Source organism: Bombina bombina, chromosome 2 (genome assembly GCF_027579735.1).
Source record: "Bombina bombina isolate aBomBom1 chromosome 2, aBomBom1.pri, whole genome shotgun sequence".
NCBI classification, from domain to species: domain Eukaryota; kingdom Metazoa; phylum Chordata; class Amphibia; order Anura; family Bombinatoridae; genus Bombina; species Bombina bombina.
This window is the reverse complement of record NC_069500.1, coordinates 406,464,469-406,487,935: the sequence shown is the minus strand read 5'-3', so window position 1 is coordinate 406,487,935 and position 23,467 is coordinate 406,464,469. Positions and strand designations below refer to the sequence as shown.

The following is a 23,467-nucleotide window of genomic DNA, read 5'->3' as shown; positions in this document are numbered from 1 at the left end:
CCTAAAAATCCCAGCAATGGAGTTGGCATCTGCCACTACTCTCTCTTCTGCATCTATCATGTGATGCACGTAGGCATTTAGCTTTTTCCTTGCTATTGCAAGGAGCTTACCTGGTTTGTCACCTTGTTCAAAAAACAGCTGTCTTAGTATGAGAGCCTGTTTTTGATAGTCCTCCTGCAGAAAGTCTTTCCTGGCCTTATTCAGACGCCCCAATCCCGGATCGTCTTGCGGGTGTTTTTTGTGACATTGTTCTGCTTCTTCAACTTGTAGTAGCAGATTTTTATTCCGTTCTCTCCGCATTTTCCTGAGCCTTGCCTTGCGCTCTATCAAAAGACCTCTTATCGTGCATTTGTGTGCTTCCCATATGATAGGGCCCTCTAACCGGTCGTTCGCATTTAAGCGAAAAAACTCAGTGACTTTCTAATGTCTATACTGAACACTGGGTCGTCTAGAAGCGTATCATCAAGTCTCCACACAAAGGGAGTGATAGGCGCATTTGGCCACTGAATGGTACAACCAACTGGGGCGTGGTCGGACCAGGTGATCGCAAAGATTCTACTACTCTTAGTGATTATTAACCCTGTGGTGTCAGTAAATATATAGTCTATTCTGGAATATTTGCGATGTGGGTGTGAGTAGAAAGTATAATTTTTGTCCGTTGGGTGATGCGTGCGCCAAATATCGTGTATCGCCAATTCAGCTAGTGAAGTAGACATTCTTTTAAGTGTTTTATATGGGACGCTGGAGAGGCCATTGGAGGTGTCAAGAGTGGGGCTGAGAGGTGTATTGAAATCCCCTCCAAGAAACAAGATTCGTGTTTGCATTTCAAGAATCCTACGGTGATCTTCTGGAGAAAGAAGTGCTGGGATGTGTTCGGGCAGTATATATTAACAAGTGTGATGGGCCTGTTAAACAATGTACCTGTGAGTATTATATATCTACCCTCTTGGTCTCTATAGCAGTTTTAGAGCTGAAAGGGCACTCCTGCGCTAAAAATGATCCCAACTCCGTTTTTCTTTTTTGGGCCAGACGCAAAATAAGCCACAGGATATTGGCGGTTGTACCATTTGGGTTCGTGGTCTATAGCAAAATGAGTTTCCTGTATGAAAACTATGTTCCCACCCATTCTTTGCAAATCTTTTAATACTATGGAGCGTTTGGAGGGACTGTTAAATCCTTTCGTGTTGATAGTAATAAGTTCTAATGGGTAGGGCCTGTGTCTAGTGCGCTGACCTGCCATGGTCCCCCAGAATACTCAGCAGTGGGAGTGGGGGAGGGAAGCAGGAGGGAAATGTGAGAAAAAAAAAAAAGGGTGGGGGGAGGTGAAAGAGAGAAGTGAGGGAAAGCAGAAGAGTGAGAAGACGACAGGGTTAGGTAGAATGAGAAGAAAGGAGTCTCCTTTGTGAAGACTAAGATAACAGTATATTAATATCACTTATTATAAACTAGTCGATATAACCTTAAACAATAATGACAATCAATTATAACTCTGCAACAACAGAAAAAAGGAAAACTGTAACAACTATTTCAACAATTCAGGGGTAGTTGTCCCTGTGCATTTCGCATTAAGCATAAACAGGTAATGTATTCTTTTGAAGAACTGATTGACCCTAAGACTCTGGTGAATTGTTCCAGATTTCTTATGTTTTTACTCTGTACCCAAATGGTTAAACATTTATTATATGAGCAACATGCAGCCGCATTGCTCTCCCGTCCCCCATCCCCTCCAAGAATGCTTGCTTCACCTCTATTTTTGATAATTGCAACTAGTGTATTCTGGTGCTAGTTAAGTCCAGTCTTATAATACCCTGCGTATATCTCTGATATTTCCCTATTCTCTGGTGAAGTGTTTGGATGGATTAAATGTCAATTGTATAGGGGTAAGGTGCTAAAGTACTGTTCGTTATTTTGCTGGATAGGTTATCTTCTAGTGCCTCTAATCAATAGGTGTAGTTACATGGCTTATGGGGTGAAGGGTGTTGAAGGCAAACTAATTGTGTTCTATTATACATGTGTATCCCTTCCGTTCAATACCGCCTATCTCATAACGGGTATTTCATTACGTCTCCACCAGAGAACCAGGATTTACACGTGTACAGCCTGACAAATGTAATATAATATCATGTCCTCTATATTTCCATTGACCCTCCTTTCTCCATCAGATAAGCAGTAATATGAGTGTTACAATGATAAAAGGCAGTAAATAAGAACAACCGTGTTCTGGGTTCCTACTTGAGCTAAGCGCTCCAGTCTTTGTTATGGCAAGTGCAGGAAAGTACATCAACTTTTAAAATGAGTGTACATTCCCCCCCCCCTTTTTTTCAAAACTGAATAAAACTATAAACTGTAAATGATATAAACAACAATAAAGAGGTTATACAATACATACGACCTAAATGATCCCTGAGAGGGCATAGGAGTCCATTCCAAACATTAGTCCATTAGGCACCAGGGTCCATATAGATCAGGTAATAGGAACCTAAGAGAAACCTAAGGATTACCGTACCCATTATCTCAGCCACGGAGCTGTGGTGCCTCTCCGTGGTCAATGTCATTGGGGGCACAGCGTGCAACATCCTCATGGCGCAGGGGCTCAATCTCCAGACCCAGCGCTTGATTGAAACTAGGGAGGTCCTCCGGACTCCTGAGGGTATGTGCGATGTTGTTTCTTGAGGCAATTAAACAGGTAGGGAAGCCCCACCTGTACGGGATCCTTTTTTCCTTTAGAACTGCGGTGATATATCTTAGATCCCTTCTTTTTTGTAGCGTTGTAGGGCACAGGTCTGAATATACCTGAACCTCTGTGCCCCTGAAAGTAATGGGGTGTTTTGTTCTGGCCGTCTTCAAAATTTCTTCTTTGTCCCGAAAAGATAAAAATTTAATAATTATATCCCTAGGGGGGGCCCTGCTTGGTGGCTTGGGGCGCAGCGCCCTGTGAGCCCGTTCTATCTGAACTTCCTGGGCCGATTCATTATTTTTGAGATATCTAAAGAGGTCCTGAATATAGGGCAGCAGGGCTGGAGGATCAACAGACTCAGGTATACCACGTAGACGCAAATTGCTCCTTCTGCTCCTATTCTCCAAGTCCTCTATACGGTCCAGAAGAGATTGGACCGTGCCCTCCTGTGCCTGTAGTAGACTGGTTTGCTGCTGCATATCGGAGCTAAGTGTCTCTTGCTTTTCTTCAACCTGGGTAACTCTATGGTTAATGGCTACTATGTCTCTTTTGATCTCCCCAAACATATTTTTAAAATCCTGCATCACGTTTTTAATATCCTCTTTGGAGGATAGATGAGTGATATCATTTTTAGTGAGATATGTAGGGGTGTGTGAACTACACCTTTGTTCATGAATCTGAGCTGCAGCAATTGGGCCCTGTGTTGGTCTATTAGATAGCAATGCCGGATCAGTGGGTATCAGGTAGCTCTCCATACTAGAAGGCTGCGTGGTTGGGGTTTATGGTTTCTCTTGCTGGACATGTCCGATGTGAACCCAGTGCTTCTAAGATGCTTATCCTCCCTGCTAGATATTGTGAAAGGCTCTGTTAGTCAACTACTGTGCAAATTATAGTTGTGGCTTATCCCTTTATGCCTCCCATATACAGAGTGCCCAAAAGCTTTCCAGTCTGTGTCGTCTTCTCTTTTGTATAAATAGAGATTCAGGACCAGATGAATTGCCCCTCTATGCTTCCTTAATCAGCCGAGTATATCTGGAGACAGAGGTTCCAGTAACTTATCAGCCTCTAATGTCAGTGGGTAAAGTCCCCCAGGTCAAAGCTGCCGCCTAAAATGGCGATGTTGTTACATAATCAAAGAAGTCAATTAGATCATGTCAGACTAATCTAATTGACTTCTTTGATTATGTAACAAAAGTATTAGACAAGGGAGGAGCAGTTGATGTAGCATATCTAGATTTCAGCAAAGCATTTGACACCGTCCCACACAATAAACTTATTCACAAACTATATCTCCTTGGTCTAGATTCAAAAATTGTGAACTGGGTGGAATGCTGGCTTAAGGACAGAAAACAAAGTGTCTTAGTAAATGGAGTTCATTCAGCAGAGGGGGCTGTTACTAGTGGTGTTCCTCAGGGGTCAGTTCTGGGGCCTGTTTTGTTTAACATATTTATCTGCGATATCAGCAAAGGGCTACAGGGGAAAGTATGTCTCTTTGCAGATGATACAAAAATTTGCAACAGAGTGGATGTTCCAGGGGGGGTAGACAAAATGAAAAGTGATATACAACAATTGGAGGATTGGACAAATGACTGGGGTCTAAAGTTTAACACAGCAAAGTGTAAAATAATGCATTTAGGGAAGAAAAATCCAAATGTTAATTACAGACTCAATGACACTTTACTGACTGTTACAGACGAGGAACAGGACTTGGGAATTATTATTTCAGATGATTTAAAACTTAGTAAACAATGTAGTAATGCAGCGAGTAAGGCTAGCAGAATGCTTGGATGTATTGGTAGAGGTATTTGCAGCAGAAATAGTAAGGTTCTTATGCCACTTTATAGATCATTAGTTAGGCCTCATCTTGAGTATTGTGTGCAGTTCTGGAGACCATATCTTCAGAAGGATATTAACAAACTTGAATCTGTGCAAAGGAGGGCTACCAAAATGGTACATGGTCTAAAAAATAAAACTTACCAGGATAGGCTCAATGACCTAAATATGTATAGCTTAGAGGAGAGAAGGGAAAGAGGTGATATGATAGCAACTTTCAAGTACATTAAAGGGTTTAGTAAAACTGAGGCTGTGGGTATTTTACATAAAATGGAAAATTCAAGAACAAGGGGTCATGAGCTCAAGCTAAAGGGTAGTAGATTCAGAAGTAATTTGAGGAAGCACTTCTTTACAGAAAGAGTGATTGATTTATGGAATAAACTTCCTCAAGAGGTAGTAGCAACAAACACTGTGGGGGACTTTAAAAATGCATGGGACAAGCATAGGGCTATCCTACGAACTAGATAAGTTTATACTGTTAGGTAAGGTCAGGCAGACTTGCTGGGCCTATGGCTCTTATCTGCCGTCAATATCTATGTTTCTATGTTTAAAAAGGTAAACTGTTGCTACCGGGCTTCACACCGGTCATATGCAGGACTCACCCCAGCACCACAAAGCCCTCAGGCTGTTCTTCGGTTGGGCTCCTCGAGGAATCAGTCTAAATAGCGGCCCCGTTAAATAAAGGACACTCTAGGCCAGCTTGTGTATTCCGGTCCCTTTTGCAGCCACGTGGTCGCAGCCCGGGTGTCGCAGCTATAAATGAAAGAATGCGATCACGCCACAAACCCAGCAACACCGCTTCCCGTGTCTCAGGTACTGGTGGCTTATCCCACAAGGGTAGTAACGTGCTAGTGGGGCATTGGTTCGGGGCTCAGAAGCTTTGCAGCAAAGTCCGGTACTCACTCAGAGCGGTAGTCTTCCTCCGTGTAGTGCTCAGCTGGGTTGCGCTGCTCCGCTATAAAAACTCGAGTCTCCGGCCCCCAAAAGTTACCGTAACAGTATCTTGTCTGGTAATAACTGAAAATGATGTCGGGTCAACCGGTTTATTTGCGAAATTACATTAGGGACTACAGAGCTCTTTTAGAATGCAGCCATGTCGGATTGTGGCTAGGCTCCGCCCCCATTCATTTTTTTTTTTTTTACTGATACAAACACACAATTTTAGAGCCCTCCAACCTTTATTACCCTGGTGTGAAAACTGCTATTTTTAATAAAATACATGAATCTATGACAACATAACTGCAAGGAGAGACAGGCTGTGCTTACCTCATCTTCTAGTTCAAGGACCTTCTCTCTGTATTCTTCAAGCTCTTGACTAGTAAGAGAAATTACCTCTTGCAGCTCACGTTCCAGCATTGCTTTGCTGTGACTCACTACCTGCAGCTCATTTTGCAGCCCTTGTAGCTTTTCCTACACAAAAAAAAAAAAATCCGTCAATTGTCCTGTTCTTTATAAAATAATGGCTTATTAAAAAGCATTTGCAGATAAAAAGGGGAAGACTAAAAAGGCAATCCCTGTATAGATTTATCATATAAAGACCCAGATTCTCATATATATATATATTTCCAACAAATATTGAATATTTATAAACCTTTTAGGAAGTGCTGTAGCAGTCTTGTAGGTACACCATAAGTGTTAATGTGAGCCAAAATAGAGTATTAGTGTGTCATTAATAGAAGGAAACAAATACAGAACTTGAAGCATAGGGAGGTGTGTGTGTGTTCTACCTCTAGAAGTAGGCATGGAAGAAGTTATCAAACAAATAAAGCACCTTATCAATTACAAAAATAAATAGATGTGCAAGTTTAAAAAATGATTTTTCTGCTCTAGTCCTTGGGATCACCCAACAGTTCATGATTTAAAACTCATCTAATTTGATTGTTCCACCTGTTCTCAAGAAAAGTCATCCTTGGGTGTGAGCATAATGGGGTGTCCAGAGGTCTATAGTTGAGAAACAATTTAAGGTTATCAGTGGTTGCTGCAACTGGAAACGGAGAGGCCGGTGCGGAAAAAGTATACTGACTCCGGATGTAGCTGAATTAGCAGCTAATGACTTAGCAGTGCAGTGCTTCAGAAAGGCGATAGGAACAAAACCGCCAACATAAGTCAAAGAGCAAGTATCTGAGCACTCGAGGGGGCAAAATAAAAGTAAAAATTCTTTATTGAAAAATGTTTAAAAGATGCATAAATATGCAAGAGTGCAAGAATAGCTGTCATGACACGTTTCGCGCCCCCTAGTGGTGCTTAGTCATAGGAATACATGCTCAAGGTGTCAGCTTGGACTTAAAAAGACGCCCAACCAATCAGAGCCCTGAATCAGAGCACCTATGGGAACGTCTCCGCCAAGCCCAAGGTGGCATCTACAAAGTATAGTAAAATAACAATGTGTGATAAAACTACATTGCAAAATCCTTGTATACCTGCTAACAGGCTCTATGATATGTACTAAAGGACAAGCACATAAAAGTATCAAGTACAAATCCATAGTAGGTTTTACAATTAAATCTACCTAGGATGTTTATGTATCTCATTAACGACTTACATGGTTGATGTTGTTAATGAATTTTGGTGTGTATTGATCTGGAGTAATTAAATATAATTGATAATGCATACAATAATATTATTATTATTTAAAGAAAGGGTTTGATACATAGGAGGGGGAGAAAGCTATGTTTTAATAGGTCAATCTATGAAATAGGAGACATCCCATTCTAAGTTGATACCAAATTCCAAGAGAGTTCTCTTTTGGTTAAAAGTTTGTGCCTATCATCCCCCCCCCAGGACTCCTATGAACAATTTCAATGATCTGTACTCTAAAACTGGGAACACCAGTGAGATGCAGGCCATTAAAATGTTTGGCTATTGTTGAATCCTTGTTAAAGTTCTCTACATCCCTAATTTGCTCTCTAACTCTTTCACAGAATGTTTGGCCAACATTTTGTTGTTGGCAATGTTTACAGGTGAGAAGGTATACTACCCATTTGGTTCTATACGTAGCTTATTGATTAATTTCAAATGTTCTTTGTGTGACACTAGAGTAAAAATGTTGTCCTAGTGTCAATGTTTTACATGCTTTGCAATTAAAATTGCCCTTACGATTACAATGGAGCCATGTAGTGCTATTAGGTTTAGTTGTTTGGACCATGCTAGGGGCAAGTTTTGAGCCCAAGGTCTCAGGTTTTCTGGATATAAATTTACAATGGTCTACTGAAGTTGACAATAAATGGTCATTTTTAAGTAATGGAATATGTTTTCTTAAAATGTTGACAACTTCATTGAACTGAGCAGAATAGGGAGTGCTAAAAACCACTGATCCTTCTGTGAATTGGTTTCTCAGTTTAACTTTTGTTATAGGACAGCCCCTAGCGTCTTCTTGTGCCGCAGCCAGGAGACTGGGATCATAACCCCTATCAAGGCGTCTGTCCTTTAAATCATTAGATTGTTTCTCATATGTTAAATCACAGTTAGTGTTTCTTCTCAATCTGAGAAATTGAATTTTGGGAATGGACCTTAGGAGGTGTGGCGGATGGGCAGATTTGGCATGAAGAATGGTATTGCCCACAGTGGGTTTTCTATAGGTGCTCGATATGATAGTGCTTTTGTCCGCCATACCTTCCAAGGTAAGGTCCAAAATGTTTACTGCTGAATAATTTGATTCTCCAGTAAATCTTAGTTTGTTCTCATTTGTGTTAAGATAATCAAGAAAATCCGAGATGGAGAAACTTTCTCTCTGGTTGGTATTATCCATGATAAATATCCAGGGCAAAGTAACTGAGTGTGATCACCCCCTCTGCCTTCATTTGGGACACAGGCATTAGGTACAGTGAACTTCTTGCTTTATGTCTCAGGATTTGAAACCAAATACTTTCACTGTACTTCGCCAATTCCTAAATGAACTAGGAGATCCGAAAAAACAAATAAGCCAATATTAAGTGACTCATTGACTTTTTTGCTATCAGCTACAAGTGGCTTTTACATATCAGGCACTACATTCATATATACTGACATTATGTATAATAATAATAAATAAAAAAATAGAGTTTTTGAATATTTTTATATAAACTCTGAATATAGCAGACACTATTTACTCGCAGTGCCTTTTCTTAGGAGGGGGCAATATAAGCTTATAAACATACTAAGATATTCGTTCATATATCCAGTTTTGTTGGTGTTTTATACACCTTTACTTTTTTTGATATTTAAATATGCAAGACCAACCATCTTGCTCTACAGGCTCTTATTTTGACCTGGAAAATAGAAGGGCTTATTTCAATACTATTTTCAATAATCAGAACAATGAAACTGAACAGCATCCAGATATTAAATCTAAATTTACTGCCCATGAAAAAATGTTATCTACAGACTAGAGATTAATGTGGGATATTGTGACTTTTGATCATTACTTAGAATCCAACAGAATACCCAGAGGCTTGCGCAAATTCCCTACCTACCAGCTGGAAGATCAAGATTTGATAGAGGAGTGGAATGATGCTTTAACAAACTGCTCAAAAATTCTTATTAAGATCCTGGTAAAAGATAAACAGAGAAGAAGAGACAAACTTAGAGACACAATCCTCACAGATAAGATACTACTAAAAAGTCTCAAAGACAATGAATCATACACCACCCTAAAGGGTCAAATGAAGGAACCCATTCAAAAACTTGACAATAAATTGGCCAACTTCAAAAGAAACAAGTTCGATCGGGATCGTAAAGATTATGAGAACAACAGAGTATACTTCTGGCCTCAATACGGCAACAGAAGATTTAGACGTTACTCCGGTCAGAAAAAGGATGCTAAAGATAAAGAAACTCCAAAATCAATATTAAAGAACAAACAGAAGAACAAAGACAAGAAATTGTCTCTCTTTAACAGAATCATCAGACCCTGAACCTAATTCAATAGGCTCGTCAGTACCCTATAGTGGGTCAGCAACTACATCCTCATTGGAAGATTCGGATGATGAAACAGCAGCTACCAATGCACCAACCCCCACACAGAAAAGTGTCCCTTTAGGCGTAGGACAAGGAGGCCCCAAAGGAGGAACAAAAAAGCATCTTCGCAAAAGCAAGAAATAATGGAGCACAGCCCCAGCATAGTCAATCTCTCCCACTATAAATTGACAGAAAAAGAAAAAACCCTCCTGTAAAGAGGCTTGGGTTTTGCCCCAACCAATAGATTCTCAGTCTTTGAGACCATCATGGACATCAATAAGTTTGTCTGGAAATTAACCCTCAAAAAATTCTTCACAGAAGACAAACAAAGCCAGGATGAACAAGAAAGCATCAGTCCCACCTCCCCTACAAAACTTAGCCATTGAGAGAAATTAAAGGACTTTAAGGATTATTGTGCTCTGGAGGTCATGAGAGAGCTATCTTGCAGTGGGGACCAATTCAATGGTCTCGGAACGCATTGTCATCCCTCCTATAACAAAAAATAAGGATTTTTATCCCATACAAATTAGAGGGCCATATATTAAAGGAACACTGAAACCAAAATTTTTCTTTTGTGATTCAGATAGAGCATGAATTTTTAAGCAACTTTCTAATTTACTCCTATTATCAAATTTTCTTTATTCTCTTGGTATCTTTATTGGAAATGCAAGAATCTAAGTTTAGATGCCGGCCCATTTTGGTGAACAACCTGGGTTGTCCTTGCTGATTGGTGGAAAAAATCCATCCACCAATCAAAAAGTGCTGTCCAGAGTTCTTAACCCAAAAAAGCTTAGATGGCTTATTTCAAATAAAGATAGCAAGAGAACGAAGAAAAATTGATAATAGGAGTAAATTAGAAAGTTGCTTAAAATTGCATGCTCTATCTGAATCACAAAATAAAAAAATTGGGTTCAGTGTCCCTTTAATGCTTTTCAAAATAGTGTTGAAAGGGATTTGATAAAACTAGCTAGCAATGCAGAAGAAAAAAGTCAGCAAATATATATCTATAACAATTTATCCCACAGAGAATCAACAGCAGTGAAAAAATTACAACTAAACAAAAACCTAGTGATAAGAAATGCCGATAAGGGAGGAGCCATTGTCCTCATGGAAAAAAGGAAATTTATGCTTACCTGATAAATTTATTTCTTTTACGATATGAGGAGTCCACGGATTTCATCCTTACTTATGGGATTACGCCTCCTGGTCAGCAGGAGGCGGCAACGAGCACCACAGCAGAGCTGTATATATAGCTCCTCCCTTCCCTCCCACTCCAGTTATTCGACTGAAGTTAGGAAGAGAAAGGAAAAGCCAAGGTGCAGAGGTGACTGAAGTTTAACAAAGATAAAGACCTGTCTTAGAAAATGACAGGGTGGGCCGTGGGCTCGTCATATCGTAAAAGAAATAAATTTATCAGGTAAGCATAAATTTCCTTTTCTTTTACAAGATATGACGAGTCCACAGATTTCATCCTTACTTATGGGATACAATGCCAAAGCTATAGGACACGGATGAAAGGGAAGTACAAGACAGGAACCTAAACGGAAGGCACCACTACTTGAAGAACCTTTCTCCCAAAACCAGCCTCGGACGAGGCAAATGTATCAAATTTGTAAAATTTGTAAAAAGTGTGAAGAGAAGACCAAGTTGCAGCCTTACAAATCTGTTCAACAGAAGCATCGTTTTTAAATGCCCATGAGGAAGCCACAGCTCTAGTAGAATGAGCCGTAATTCTTTCAGGAGGCTGCTGTCCAGCAGTCTCCTATGCCAAACGGATGATACTCTTCAGCCAAAAAGAAAGAGGTAGCCGTAGCTTTCTGGCCCCTACGTTTTCCAGAACAAACAACAAATAATGAAGATGATTGATGAAAATCTTTAGTTGCCTGCAAGTAGAACAAGGCACGAACCACGTCCAAATTATGTAACAGTCCCTCCTTCTTAGAAGGATTAGGGCACAAGGAAGGAACAACAATTTCCTGATTAATATTCTTATTAGAAACAACCTTAGGAAGGAAACCAGATTTGGTACGTAAGACCACCTTATCAGAATGGAAAATAAGATAAGGAGTATCACATTGTAAAGCAGAAAGCTCAGAAACTCTGCGAGCAGAAGAAATAGCTACCAAAAATAAAACTTTCCTAGATAACAACTTAATATCTATGGAATGCATAGGTTCAAACGAAACCCCTTGAAGAACATTAAGAACTAAATTCAAACTCCAAGGAGGAGCAATTGGTCTAAACACAGGCCTGATTCTATTCAGAGCCTGACAAAAAGATTGAACATCTGGAACATCTGCCAGACGTTTGTGTAGCAAAATAGACAAAGCAGAAATCTGCCCCTTTAAGGAACTTGCTGACAACCCTTTCTCCAAACCTTCTTGGAGAAAAGATAAAATCCTGGGAATCCTAACCCTACTCCATGAGTAGCCCTTGGATTCGCACCAATAAAGATAAATACGCAATATCTTATGCTAAATCTTTTTAGTAACAGGCTTACGTGCCTGAATCAAGGTATCAATGACCGAATCAGAGAACCGTCGCTTAGATAAAATCAAGCGTTCAATCTCCAAGCAGCCAGCTGCAGAGAAACTAGATTTGGATGATGGAAGGGCCCCTGAATGAGAAGGTCCTGCCTCAATAGAAGCTTCCACGCTGGCAGAAAGGACATGTCCACCAGATCGGCATACCAAGTCCTGCAAGGCCACGCAGGAGCGATGAGAATCACTGAAGCCCTCTCCTGTTTGATACGAGCAATCACACGGGGAAGGAGAGCAAACGGTGGAAACACATAAGCTAGGTTGAACGACCAAGGCACTGCCAAGGCATCTATCAGCTCGGCCTGAGGATCCCTGGACCTGGATCTGTATCTTGGGAGCTTGGCATTCTGACGAGACGCCATCAGATCCAATTCCGGTCTGCCCCACCTGAGAATCAGGGTGGCAAAGACCTCCAGATGGAGTTCCCATTCCCCCGGATGAAACGTCTCAGCCCACCGAATTATCTTGAATACTTCTGTCATCGCTAAGGAACTCCTTGTTCCTCCCTGATGATTGATGTAAGCCACAGTCGTGATGTTGTCCGACTGAAATCGGATGAATTTTGCCGAAGCCAACTGAGGCCAAGCCTGAAGTGCGTTGAATATTGCTCTCAATTCCAGAATATTGATTGGAAGTAGAGACTCCGACCGAGTCCACACACCTTGAGCCTTCAGGGAATTCCAGACTGCGCCCCATCCTAGTAGACTGGCGTCCGTTGTCACTATCACCCATGAGGGTCTGCGGAAGCACGTCCCTTGGGACAGATGATCCGGGGACAACCACCAAAGAAGAGAGTCTCTTGTCTCCTGATCCAGATCTATCTGAGGAGACAAATTTGCATAATCTCCATTCCACTGTCTGAGCATGCTCTGTTGTAGAGGTCTGAGATGAAAACGAGCAAACGGAATGATGTCCATTGCCGCCACCATCAATCCAATTACCTCCATGCACTGAGCCACTGATGGCCGACGATTGGACTGAAGGGCTTGGCATGTATTCAGAATCTTTAACTTTCTGACCTCCGTCAAGAAAATTTTCATGGAAATAGAGTCTATTAGAGTTCGCAAGAAAGGAACCCTTGTCTGAGGAATTAGTGAACTCTTCTCTAGATTCAACTTCCACCCGTGAGCCCTTAGAAAAGACAAAACCATGTCGGTGTGAGACTTTGTTAGTTGCTAAGACAACACCTGGATCAGAATGTCGTCCAGATAAGGCGCCACTGCAATGCCCCGCGGTCTGAGAACCGCCAGTAGAGACCCTAGAACCTTCGTGAAGATCCTGGGTGGAAGGAAGAGCCACAAACTGAAAATGTTTGTCTAGGAAGGCAAACCTTAGAAACTGGTAATGATCTCTGTGGATAGGAATGTGAAGATATGCATCCTTTAAGTCCACGGTAGTCATATATTGACCCTCCTGGATCAATGGAAGAATTGTCCGAATCGTCTCCATCTTGAAGGATAGGACTCTGAGAAACTTGTGTAGACTCTTGAGATCTAAAATGGGTCTGAACGTTCCCTCTTTTTTGGGAACCACGAAAAGATTTGAGTAAAACCCCAGCCCCTGTTCCTGTATTGGAACGGGACGAATTACTCCCATAGTGGAGAGGTCTTTTACACAACGTAAGAACGCCTCTCTTTTTATCTGGTCTACAGACAATTGTGAAAGAAGAAACCTTCCCCTTGGGAGGGAATTTTTGAACTCCAGTTGATACCCCTGGGACACGATTTCTAGTGTCCAGGGATCCTGAAGGTCTCTTATCCAAGCCTGGACAAAGAGAGAAAGTCTGCCCCCTACAAGATCCGGTCCTGGATCAGGGGCCGCCCCTTCATGCTGTCTTGGGAGCAGCAGCAGGCTTCTTGGGTTGTTTACCCTTGTTCCAAGCCTGGTTGGGTCTCCAGATGGACTTGGCTTGTGCAAAGTTCCCTTCCTGTTTAGCGGAAGAGGGGACTCCCTTGAAATTTTGAAAGGAACGAAAATTACTCTGTCTGCCCCTCTGCTTAGATGTTTTATCCTGAGGTAGGAGATGGCCCTTACCTCCCGTAATGTCAGAAATGATCTCTTTCAAGTCAGGCCCGAATAGAGTCTTTCCCTTGAAAGGAATAGTCAAAAGTTTGGATTTAGAGGACACATCCGCAGACCAAGATTTTAACCATAAGGCTCTGCGCGCTAGAATGGCAAAACCTGCATTCTTAGCCGCCAACTTGGCGATCTGAAAGGCGGCGTCTGTAACAAAGGAATTAGCCAACTTTAAAGGGACAGTACACACTCATTTTCATATAACTGCATGTAATAGACACTACTATAAAGAATAAGATGCACAGATACTGATATAAAAATCCAGTATAAAACTGTTTAAAAACTTACTTAGAAGCTGTCAGTTTGGCTCTGTTGAAAAGGTAGCTGGAAAGCCCACTGCAAGTGGCAAATAAGACACTCCCCCTCCCCCTTCTTTTGCATATGAAAAGACCCTTTACACAAACAGCAGCAAGCTGGAGAAGGTAGCTGACGGTATTCACATAAAACTTTGGGGCTTGATTAGGAGTCTGAAAATCAGAGCAATGTTATTTAAAAATAAGCAAAACTATACATTTATTGTTTTTAAAAAACTTTATGGGCTATATAAATAGATCATCTACAAAACATTTATGCAAAGAAAAAATGAGTGTATAATGTCCCTTTAAGGCCTTAATCCTATCCATCTTTTCCTCCAAAGAAGTCTCAGTCTTCAGAGATTCTTCCAAGGCATCAAACCAAAAGGCAGCCGCAGTTGTGACTGGTACAATGCAGGCCGTCGGTTGTAAGAGGAACCCTTGATGAACAAATAGCTTTTTTAGAAGACCCTCCAATTTTTTATCCATAGGGTCTTTGAAAGCACAACTGTCCTCAATAGGGATAGTCGTACGCTTAGTTAGGGTAGATATAGCTCCCTCCACCTTAGGGACCGTTTGCCAAGAATCCTGCACGGTGTCAGCTATAGGGTACATTTTCTTGAACATAGGGGAAGGGGAGAACGGGATATCCGGTCTTTCCCATTTCCGAGTAACAATCTCCGAAATTCTCTTAGGAACCGGAAAAGTATCGGAATAAGAAGGGACTTCCAGATATCTGTCCATCTTACACAATTTCTCTGGAGGTATCACAATAGAGTCACAGTTTTCCAGAGTCACTAAAACCACCCGAAGTAACAGGTGGAGGTGTTTAAGCTTAAATTTAAAGGACATGACGTCCGAATCTGTCTGGGGCAACGCACTACCCGAGTCAGACAGTTCCCCCTCAGACAGTGTCTCCCTACCCCCCAATTCAGAGGTCTGGGAGGGTACATCAGAGATAGCCATCAAAGCATCAGAAGTTGCAGGGGCCCCCTGTGTTTCTGCCCTGCTACGTTTGCCTTGTAACACTGGCAACTTAGAAAAAAACCTCTGTGAGGGTAGATGACATAACTGCAGCCATATCCTGCAAAGTAAAAGAAGTAGACGCAGTTGAAGAACATGGCGTTGCTTGAGCGGGCGTTAAAGGCTGCGACGCTTGGGGAGAAGAAGAATGCGGCATACCCTGAATCTCATTGGTTTGAGAACATTCTTTAGGCATATCTTTATTAAAAAATATTTTCTCTTTACATTGTAAGGCTCTCTCAACACAATTTTCACATAGTGTAACAGGGGGTTCCACAATGGCATCAAAACACATAGGACATGTATTTTGTTCAAGGTCATCCATGATAACCTAAACAAAAAGCAATCTTGGTCAAATCCGTGACAAAAAGATCTGTTGTACTGTATCTTTAAGAAAACGATCTGAAGCTTATATCGATCTACTGAATTATATCTTTATTTGCAGTCCGCAATTAAATATATATACTAAGGCAGAGGGTCAATTACCCATGTGTACAAATTTTATAAAGCATAGTACGTTTTTCCTTTTGTACTGCTTTACTTTTGTAATACCCACTCACCCTGCTCTGCTGCGGCTCCTACCTGCCTCCTGATCAACTCAAAACACCGCCACACTGTGCACCTAAGGCACTTGAAATTCTGACAAGTTCACTTAGGAGCCGATGCGATGCAGCCACCGGAATAGGGAGAGATGCGCTGTCAGAGTGCGCGAAAATAAGCCCCGCCCTTCGTGGGTGTAATCACATAAAAAAAAAAAAAAAAAAAAAAAAAAAAAAACACCTCAAAATGTCGAACATATATCTTTATACAGCAGCGCCTTAGGCGACTGAACTAACAACAGATACACCTCAGAGATAGCCACCCCAAGAACCGGAGCCTTATAAATAAAAAATCCCCAGCGTCAGCCAGCCCGTTGTGCACACAAACACTCCCAGTGCCTCTAGATCACACATCCTTGCTAGAGTGTCTGGTACAAGTGCGTACTCTATGCCAGATCCGGTCTGTCCTCTGTGTAACATAAACTAAGACCTGCAATGTACACATACCCCAGTGCTCTTAGGAAATGCAAGACTGCCCTAATGTCTGGGGTAAAGTATAAAGGGAGCCTTCCCAATATATATCTGGTCAGTACAGTTAGTCTGAGATACCCAGAATAAAAACTGCACTTACCTCTATGCTGAAGGTACAGCATGATTACTTCACAGTATCAAGAGGTCCAATCTTCCTCCTGAGGTCCTGTGAAAAAGCAAGGTCTTGGTTACAACTTCACAAGACCATATACAGATAAAGCAGCACAAATATGGGAGGTGCAGCAGATACAAAAATCCCCCAGTTCCCATAGTCTAGAAGACTATTCAGAAGCTGCTCTGTAATAAAAAACAGCACACATCGGTACCGTTTGAAAATAAAAAAAACTCTTGATTGAAGAATCTAAACTAACACCTCACTTTACCTCTTCCTATCACTAACACAGGCAAAGAGAATGACTGTAGTGGGAGGGAAGGGAGGAGCTATATATACAGCTCTGCTGTGGTGCTCTTTGCCTCCTCCTGCTGACCAGGAGGCGTAATCCCATAAGTAAGGATGAAATCCGTGGACTCGTCATATCTTGTAAAAGAAAAACTAGCTACTTACTCGAAGCTAAAAGACAGCTCTCAGATCCATCTACCTATCGAAGTCTGCCCTCAGACCCTACTAATATTTTCAAAAAGGATCTTGTGAGCCTCCTGGAGGATCGTGTGGCATTGGGCATTTTACAAAGAAAAGAACTCAAATTTTTGGTACCTAAGTCCCTTGTCATTCTTATCTTCCATCATGTTCCTAAGATTCACAAAAATTTGCAATCACCCCCTGGTAGGCCCATCATCTTGGGTATTGGCTCCCTTTATCCGAGTGGATGGACTCCATCCTCCAACCCCTTGTCACTAGTCTGTATCGCTTGAAAATTTAAAAAAATGTTACCTGGAAGGATACATTTAGTTGGGCTGTAATTATATATATATATATATATATAAAATCATATAATCCCTGTATTCATTTATCCCACATGATCAAGGAATCAGGGCTGTTTTTTAGATAGAGAAACCTCATACCAACAGGAAGAGAAGATCTTCCTATGCAAATGTTTGGAGTTCCTACTAACCCACAATTACTTTTTATTTGACAAGGAGTTCTATCTCCAACTTTGTGGAACGGCGATGGGGGCAAAGTTTGCCACCACTTACGTAAAATTTTTATGTGGGTTGGTGGGAACTCCAATACATTTTCTCAGATCACAATACATACATCGGTAATACTATTCTTTATAATAGGTTTATCGATGATATATTTATCATGGATAATATCAACCAGAGAGAAAGTTTCTCCATCTCGGATTTTCTTGACTATCTTAGCACAAATGATAAACTAAGATTTACTGGAGAATCAAATTATTCAGTAGTAAACTTTTTGGACCTCACCTTGGAAGGTGTGGTGGACAAAGGCACAATCATATCGAGCACCTATAGAAAACCCACTGCAGGCAATACCATTCTTCATACCAAATCTGCCCATCCGCCACACCTCCTAAGGTCCATTCCCAAAAGTCAATTTCACAGATTGAGAAGAAACACTAACTGTGATTTAACATATGAGAAACAATCTAATGCTCCTTGATAGGGGTTATGATCCCAGTCTCCTGGCTGTGGCACAAGAAGACACTAGGGGCTGTCCTATAACAAAAGTTAAGAAACTGAGAAACCAATTCACAGAAGGATCAGTGGTTTTTAGCACTCCCTATTCTGCTCAGTTCAATGAAGTTGTCAACATTTTAAGAAAACACACTCCATTACTTAAAAATGACAATTTATTGTCAACTTCAGTAGACAATTGTAAATTTGTATCTAGAAAACCTGAGACCTTGGGCTCAAAACTCGCCCCTAGCATGTTCCAAACAACTAAACCTAATAGCACAACATGGCTCCATTGTAATCGGAAGGGCAATTTCAAATGTAACAATTTTATTTGCAAAGCATGTAAAACATTGACACTAGGACAACATTTTTACTCTAGTGTCACATAAAGAACATTTGAAATTAACCTATACGCTACTTGTAGACATAAAGCAAGAAGTTCACTTTACCTAATGCCTGTGTCCCAAATGAAGGCAGAGGGGGTGATCACACTCAGTTACTTTGCCCTGGATATTTATCATGGATAATACCAACCCGAGAGAAAGTTTCTCCATCTCGGATTTTCTTGATTATCTTAACACAAATGAGAACAAACTAAGATTTACTGGAGAATCAAATTATTCAGTAGTAAACATTTTGGACCTTACCTTGGAAGGTATGGCGGACAAAAGCACTATCATATCGAGCACCTATAGAAAACCCACTGTGGGCAATACCATTCTTCATGCCACCTCCTAAGGTCCATTCCCAAAATTCAATTTCTCAGATTGAGAAGAAACACTAACTGTGATTTAACATATGAGAAACAATCTAATGATTTAAAGGACAGACTCCTTGATAGGGGTTATGATCCCAGTCTCCTGGCTGCGGCACAAGAAGACGCTAGGGGCTGTCCTATAACAAAAGTTTAACTGAGAAACCAATTCACAGAAGGATCAGTGGTTTTTAGCACTCCCTATTCTGCTCAGTTCAATGAAGTTGTCAACATTTTAAGAAAACATATTCCATTACTTAAAAATGACCATTTATTGTCAACTTCAGTAGACCATTGTAAATTTGTATCCAGAAAACCTGAGACCTTGGGCTCAAAACTTGTCCCTAGCATGGTCCAAACAACTAAACCGAATAGCACTACATGGCTCCATTGTAATCGTAAGGGCAATTTTAATTGCAAAGCATGTAAAACATTGACACTAGGACAACATCTTTACTCTAGTGTCACACAAAGAACATTTGAAATTAATCAATACGCTACGTGTAGAACCAAATGGGTAGTATACCTTCTCACCTGTAAACATTGTCAACAACAAAATGTTGGCCAAACTTCCTGCGAATTCAGCGACAGGGTTAGAGTGCACCTTAGGGATGTAAAGAACTTTAACAAAGATTCAGCCATATCCAAACATTTTAATGGCTTGCATCTCACTGGTGTTCCCAGTTTTGGAGTACAGATCATTGAAATTGTTCATAGGAGTCCTAGGGGGGGTGATAGGCACAAACTTTTAACCAAAAGTGAACTATTTTGGATTTTGAAACGAGACACCCAAATGGTATCAACCTAGAATGGGATGTCTCCTATTTCATGGATTGACCTATTAACACATAACTTTCTCCCCCTTATATGTATTGAGCCCTTTCTTTAAATAATAATAATAATAATATTATTGTATGCAATATCAATTATATTTAATTACTCCAGATCAATACACACCAAAATTCATTAACATCAACCATATAAGTAGTTAATGAGATACATAAACATCCTAGGTAGATTTAATTGTAAAACTTTCTATGGATTTGTACTTGATACTTGTATGTGCTTGTCCTTTAGTACATATCATAGAGCCTGTTAGCAGATATACAAGGATTTTGTAATGTAGTTTTATCACACATTGTTATTTTACTATACTTTGTAGATGCCACCTTGGGCTTGGAGGAGGCGTTCCCATGGGTGCTGTGATTCAGGGCTCTGATTGGTTGGGGGTCCCTTTAAGTCCAAGCTGACACCTTGACTAAGCACCACTAGGGGGCGCGAAACGCACCAGGACAGCTATCCTTGCTCTCTTGCATATTTATGCATCTTTTAAACATTTTTCAATAAAGAATTTTTACTTTTATTTTGCCCCCTCGAGTGCTCAGATACTTGTTCTTAAACAATTTAAGGTTCTTTAAACAAAATCCTTTCAGGAATATTATAATAATATTCTATGCCAGGCTGTGCCCATTCTCATGCTTGCCATACCTTGAACACTTGGATGTTTTCACCTTCAGTGATCTGTGCTTTCAGTTTATTTAGCTCAGCTTCAGCAGATTCTTTTGCAGTCAATGCTTCCTGTAGCCTGCGACTTAGTATCCCAACTGCATTTTCATATGCTTTGTGTTTTGCTTTCATCTCCTTCTGAGCACTAGTCAAGTCTGAGCCAAGCCGCTTCATCCTATGTTTCTGCTCTGTAATCGCCCTTATGGTGCAAAAAACAAGTAACATTAACCAACAAACCGACATGCAGCCACCTAGCAAGCTTCTCTATGCAACCCTTTTCTTGGGGAACCCCCCCCCCCCCCCCCCCCCAAAAAAAAAACAACAAAAAAAATTTATGCTTACCTGATAAATTACTTTCTTTTACGATATGACGAGTCCACGGATTTCATCCTTACTTGCTGGATATTAACCTCCTGCTAACAGGAAGTGGCAAAGAGCACCACAGCAGAGCTGTATATATAGCCCCTCCCCTTCCCCTCCACCCTGTCATTTGGCCGAAGGTATAGGAAGAGAAAAAGGAAAGGCTAAAAGGTGCAGAGGTGACTGAAGTTTACAAAAAATATATAAAAAAAAAATGTCTTAAAAAGAACAGGGGGTGCCGTGGACTCGTCATATCGTAAAAGAAAGTAATTTATCAGGTAAGCATAAATTTAGTTTTCTTTTACAAAGATATGACGAGTCCACGGATTTCATCCTTACTTGTGGGAAACCAATACCAAAGCAATAGGACAAGGATGAAAGGGAGGGACAAGACAGGAACCTAAACGGAAGGCACCACACTGCTTGAAGAACCTTTCTCCCAAAGAAAAGCCTCAAAAGAAGCAAAAAGTATCAAATTTGTAAAATTTGGAAAAAGTGTGAAGGGACGACCAAGTCGCAGCCTTACAAATCTGTTCCACAGATGCATCGTTTTTAAAAGCCCATGTGGAAGCCACAGCCCTAGTAGAATGAGCCTTAATTCTTTCAGGAGGCTGCTGTCCAGCAGTCTCATATGCCATGCGGATGATACTTCTCAGCCAAAAAGAGAGGTAGCCGTAGCTTTCTAACCCCTACGCTTTCTAGAATAAACAATGAATAATGAAGATGATTGACGGAAATCCTTAGTTGCCTGTAAGTAAAACTTTAAGGCACGGACCATGTCCAAGTTATGTAAGAGACGCTCCTTCTTAGAAGGATTAGGAAACAAGGAAGGAACAACAATTTCCTGATTAATATTCTTATTCAAAACAACCTTAGGAAGGAACCCAGGTTTGGTACGTAAAACCACCTTAGCAGAATGAAATATGAGATAAGGCGAATCACACTGTAATGCTGAAAGCTCAGAAACTCTTCGAGCAGAAGAAATAGCAACCAAAAACGGAACTTTCCAAGATAATAGTTTAATATCTATGGAATGCATAGGTTCAAACGAAACCCCTTGCAGAACTCGAAGAACTAAATTCAAACTCCAGGGAGGAGTAATAGGTCTAAATAAAGGCTTAATTCTAGCCTGACAAAAAGACTGAACATCTGATACATTTGCCAAACGTTTGTGAAACAGAATTGACAAAGCTGAAATTTGTCCCTTTAAGGAACTTGCTGATAACCCTTTCTCCAATCCTTCTTGGAGAAAAGACAAAATCCTAGGAATCTTAACTTTACTCCATGAGTAACTCTTGGATTCACACCAATAAAGATATTTACGCCATATCTTATGATAGATCTTTCTAGTGACAGGCTTTCTAGCCTGTATCAAAGTATTGATAACTGAATCAGAGAATCCTCGCTTCGATAAAATCAAGCGTTCAATCTCCACGCAGTCAGTTGCAGAGAAATTAGATTTGGATGTTGGAAAGGACCTTGAATGAGAAGGTCCTGTCTCAACGGAGGTTTCCATGGTGGCAGAGAGGACATGTCCACTAGGTCCGCATACCAAGTCCTGCGTGGCCACGCAGGCGCTATCAGGATCACTGAAGCTCTCTCCTGTTTGATTCGAGCAATCACGCGTGGGAGGAGAGGAAACGGCGGAAACACATAAGCTAGGCTGAACAACCAAGGTACTGCCAAGGCATCTATCAGTTCGGCCTGAGGATCCCTTGACCGGGATCCGTATCTTGGAAGCTTGGCATTCTGACGAGATGCCATCAAATCCAATTCCGGTCTGCCCCATCGGAGAATCAATGAGGCAAATACCTCCGGGTGAAGTTCCCACTCCCCCGGATGAAAAGTCTGTCGACTTTGAAAATCTGCTTCCCAGTTCTCTACCCCTGGGAAGTAGATAGCTGACAGATGACAAGAGTGGGCCTCTGCCCAACTGATTATCTTGAATACTTCTATCATCACTAAGGAACTCCTTGTTCCCCGATGATTGACATATGCCACAGTTGTTATGTTGTCCGACTGGAATCTGATGAATTTGGCCGAAGCCAACTGAGGCCACGCCTGAAGCGCATTGAATATTGCTCTCAGTTCCAGAATATTGATTGGAAGTAGAGACTCCACCTGAGTCCAAATACCCTGAGCCTTCAGGGAGTTCCAAACTGCACCCCAGCCCAGAAGGCTGGCATCTGTTGTCACTATCACCCACGAGGGTCTGCGGAAACAAGTCCCCTGGGATATATGATCTGGCGACAACCACCAAAGAAGAGAGTTTCTGGTCTCTTGATCCAGAATTATCTTTGGAGATAAATCCGCATAATCCCCATTCCACTGACCGGGCATGCACAGTTGCAGTGGTCTGAGAGGAAAGCGAGCAAACGGAACGATGTCCATTGCCGCTACCATTAATCCGATTACCTCCATACACTGAGCCACTGATGGCCGAGGAATGGAGAGAAGTGCTCGGCAAGTATTCAAAATCTTTGATTTTTTGACCTCCGTCAGAAATACTTTCAAGTCTACCGAGTCTATCAGAGTTCCCAAGAAAGGAACCCTTGTCTGTGGAACAAGTGAACTCTTCTCTATGTTCACGTTCCAGCCGTGAGTTCTCAGAAAAGACAACACTGTGTCCGTGTGAGATTTTGTCAGATGCTACGTTGACTCCTGAATCAGAATATCGTCCAGATAAGGCACCACCGCTATCCCTTGCGGTCTGAGAACCGCCAAAAGAGACCCTAGAACCTTTGTGAAGATTCCCGAAAAGGGAGAGCCACAAACTGATAATGTTTGTCCAAGAAGGC

General features: G+C 41.3%; 1 protein-coding gene across 2 annotated transcripts in view; it reads right to left on the bottom strand.

The window, feature by feature from the left end:
• GOLGA3 (golgin A3) overlaps nucleotides 1–23,467 on the bottom strand; it is a 213,751-nt gene that overhangs the window by 41,476 nt on the left and 148,808 nt on the right. For both annotated transcript variants that reach the window (XM_053701891.1, XM_053701892.1), the window contains exons 15-16: nucleotides 20,292–20,508; nucleotides 5,777–5,920 (exon numbers count right to left, since the gene is read on the bottom strand). In XM_053701891.1, the coding sequence (XP_053557866.1) occupies nucleotides 5,777–5,920; nucleotides 20,292–20,508 (361 nt within the window). The remainder of the gene's footprint in view (nucleotides 1–5,776; nucleotides 5,921–20,291; nucleotides 20,509–23,467) is intronic.